This window comes from Nicotiana tabacum, chromosome 5 (genome assembly GCF_000715075.1).
Source record: "Nicotiana tabacum cultivar K326 chromosome 5, ASM71507v2, whole genome shotgun sequence".
Lineage (NCBI taxonomy): Eukaryota > Viridiplantae > Streptophyta > Magnoliopsida > Solanales > Solanaceae > Nicotiana > Nicotiana tabacum.
Genome location: NC_134084.1, coordinates 165,764,839 through 165,768,555, shown reverse-complemented (window position 1 = coordinate 165,768,555; position 3,717 = coordinate 165,764,839). Strand labels below are relative to the sequence as shown.

Genomic DNA, 3,717 nt, shown 5'->3' with positions numbered 1-3,717 from the left:
GGTTTTGGACTTGTCAAAATGCAAGAGTAAACAGATAGTAACTCTTCTCTAGAGTAAGAATACATTGCTGTTTTGAGAACTGGTTTTTCTCACCTGTGTACTGGAGATACATCTCCAACGCCCCACACGCGGTCCTTTGTCTAAGAGCATTCTCAACCCTGTATTCTTGGTTGACATTCCAAACATGTACCTATACAAGTTTCATAATAAGTTAGGAGTATTTGAGTACTGCCAGTTTGATCAACTAGCTAATACTAGAAACTAGCTTGGGCAAAAATCAACTCACTTGCATCGGCGTGCTTTTCTTCTCCATAGAACAAGGGATATAATCCACTGAATAGAAATAAATAGACAAATATGTCAGCTGTAGTAAACCATGACAAGGACCAAAAGGAAACCAGATCCCCCCCCGGGGGGGGGGATCAGATGAGGTGGAGCAAGGGTGGCAAGTTTTCATATCATAAGGCAAGAAGTAGCTTTTGCTAATTCTTAAAAAAAAAATACATCAAATGTCCTGTACAAAGTACATTATTTTAGACTAATGTAGTCATCGATTAAGGAAAAAATCAAGTGAAATTGACAAAATTGAGTCACAAAGCCAAGATTGAGCAATATATTGGACAAAGACCTTATGTATCATATATTGTGAACTGAAATGACAGTTTACTCGGAAACAGGACATATTGATCATCGTTATTCTAGTTATCGTACCTTGAAAGCTGACATGAGTGAAAAGCCCCTAATTACAGATGGCTTCCTAACTCGTGTCTTCGTTGCAGGTGACATCTCTTTGCACAACTGCTGAGCAATCTCCTTGAGCAATACCATCTGTGCGTTATCAGTCCGCATAGAAATAATAGCCTGCCTCATTGACTCGCGATCAGCCTCAAGTGCCTGAAGCCTAAGGTACAGTTTAGTGACCTCAGGATCTCCAAAATCTGTATGATTTAATGAACCCCTTGGGGTAACTGTATAATCATCACCTACTCCAACCGTTGCCTTGGGCTCGACGTTATATCTAGCCTCCTGGTGTATAGAATCAATAGTGTACACTCTGTCACTCATGTCATCTCCAACTTGTGATGAATTATCCACCTTTGGATACTCCTCTGTTTGTGACTGTTCTTTCCTAGTGAAATCTGAGCTTATTTCTTTAATTTTTGCAAAGGGAGAAGCTAAACTATCAGTTGGGTATTTCCTTAAATGTCTCAGCCTCCTAGGGGAGTGACCAACTATAACCTTTTCAAGGACATTATTCTTAAATATCTCTCCATCAGTAGTGCTTCTTGGTGTCTTCTCCAGCTGATTGATCCTATCCTCCAAATCACGCAATTGATCATGCGAACGTGGGGTCTCTCCAAATGCATATTTCTCGATATCCACCACCTCGTTGTCAACCTCTGAGTATATTTGATTCTCAATTATATAGCATTTCAAGGGAGGGTAATCATATGTAGGAATTTGATCAAATTGCTCATCAATAATAGTTTCATCAGCCATAGTACTATTGTTTCGGCTAAAACGGCCGCCCCCATTCTCTTTCTCACTCTCATGACCCTCCACCTCAGATTCAGTGAGCCCATAACTCATCATTCTGTGTTTATACATTTGTACCTCACAAGTCAAGGACTGAATTGTTTGCTCCCTCTTGTACAACAAATCCTCCAATGCCATTATCTCTTGCAGGCCATGTGCCTTTTCCTCTTCAGTCAACCTCTTGAATTGTTTTAATTCCATTTGAGCTTCTGCCTTTTCTCTTTGCACTCTCAATATCATTGACATTGCCTCCTTGGTTGCTGAGGAGGATGCATTTCTTTCTTCCTCTAACTCACTGCTTAAATCCTTAATCGTCTGTTGTTGGCTGTTCACCATTTCCCGAAGTGCTGCACATTCGTTTTCGAATTCAACACGAGCCGTTTGAGGTAAGATGAACCCTGGAATGAAAAGCTTTTTCTCATCATCACTTTCAGCATATTCATCATACTTTCGCTTCACAGACCGAAACCAGGTCCCTGAAAAGGATCTTTTCATCATACAACAACTGCACTCGCGGTCACAACATTTGGCCTGGCTGGTTGACAAGGGCAAATTTTCAGAATCCATTATCCTACCAAAAACCAGTAAATCCTTCAGCCCCAAATTGGAAATCAGTTCTAGTAAAACAAATGAGAACAAAAGAAGAGACCAAGCTTATAGTCTATATGGTATCATAGGGGGGTTTCCCACACAATAGGTGTGATTCGGTTCCCAGTCTCTCTTTCCCCTTCCCTTACCCGGATTCCCTTACTTAACAAACCTTTTTAGAAAAGAAAACACCAAAGAGGGGATTAAATCCTCTTCAAAAACCTCCCAAACCAGAGGCAAATCTAACCCTTCGCAGTGGATTCAATTGAACCTTTGCTTTCTGTTCAGACAATGTGTACATAGGTTAAAACAAGGAGTTTTAAAAATGTATACACATATATAATAGATCACATCCACTGACTCTAATCCTGGAATATTTACTTGGACTCTAATCTTGGATTCGCCTCTGTCCCGAATTCCTCCCTCTTCCAATGGATGTGGCCATATATTCACGTATCCCTCGACTTACACATGATTGGATTTGCCCTTTCCTCATTCACAGTAGGGTAAACATACTCCTGCAAAACACCAGAATTCATCTATAAATTCAGAGCCCCCAATAAATATTGAAAATATCCAGCACAAACACAAAACCACAAAATACACATAAAATTATATATTTGAACCATGGACATAGAGGCGAATCCAGTATTGAAAGCATGTCATCAATTCATATTTATAAATAAGTCTAATGTTATTTTTTAATAATTTTTTTATATCCATAACATGCATGCATGAACAGACACTAGCTAATACGTACACGTGCATCCTCATACATGCATATAAAGAGAAGGAAAGAAGATGATCATTCGGGTACCTGGAAATAGGACACCGGAAACTGAGTTGATGCTCAGAAATGGAGGGGAAATTTTCCAGGGAAAATGGAATGTTGCACTTAATTATCTTTGGGCAGAAAAAGATGTTCTACACCTCTACGATATTTAATCCAGGAAAAAGACCATTACAGAAGGAGAGAGATTCCTAATTGAGAAGGAAAATCAAACAAGGCAGAGGGAGAGAAAGAGGGTGGGGGAGGGGTATTTGGATACCTCCTGTTTGGAAAATAAAACATGGGAAAATGATGACCGTTAATGTTGGTTATCATAGTTGGATGATTATCCTGTATTCAGGAGACGAAGTACGTTTGTACTACGTGGTGACACACCTATGCAACTAGTAAGTCAATACAGGGTTGATCAGGAGAACCTGTAATTAAGCTGCCTTCTAAATCCGCTCTCAAAGTACCATTTCGGATAAAAACTTAGCTTCTTTGGTGAAGCGCACAGCCAAAAATAGGACTCGACGTGCATGTGGGTGACATTATATATATATATATATATCGAGCTTTGAACATACGTTAGTTTTGAAGAGTCCGGAACCAAAACATTGCTTTTTTGCACACAAAGCACAAAAATAGGTGGAAAAAACAACGGATGACCAAAGTAGATATTACGCATTTATGCAATGCGCTATACCTTAACGGCACATTTGTCCGTTAAGGTATAGCGCATTTGTTACATGCGCTATATGTAAACTTTACTAACCCTATATGAAATTTACTGGGCCACCAATAATTGAGGGTATAGCGCATGC

The 3,717-nt window shown here is 39.6% G+C and overlaps 1 protein-coding gene across 1 annotated transcript; it reads right to left on the bottom strand.

The window, feature by feature from the left end:
• Positions 1 to 250: 250 nt before the first annotated feature.
• LOC107822612 (myosin-binding protein 7-like) lies at positions 251 to 3,162 on the bottom strand. The gene is made up of 3 exons (XM_075252716.1): positions 2,942 to 3,162; positions 712 to 2,642; positions 251 to 333 (listed from the first exon to the last, which is right to left on the bottom strand). The coding sequence occupies exons 2-3, from the start codon at positions 2,101 to 2,103 to the stop codon at positions 283 to 285; spliced, it is 1,443 nt and encodes a 480-aa protein (XP_075108817.1). The 5' UTR covers positions 2,104 to 2,642; positions 2,942 to 3,162; the 3' UTR covers positions 251 to 282.
• Positions 3,163 to 3,717: the final 555 nt, after the last annotated feature.

What these genes read in the sequence shown, in the direction of transcription:
- LOC107822612 (XM_075252716.1), bottom strand. Translation starts at nt 2,103, where the DNA reads ATGGATTCTGAAAATTTGCCCTTGTCAACCAGCCAGGCCAAATGTTGT. An exon ending in CACTCATGTCAGCTTTCAAG is followed by an intron (nt 334 to 711) that starts GTACGATAACTA and finishes ATTTCTATTCAG; the next exon opens with TGGATTATATCCCTTGTTCT.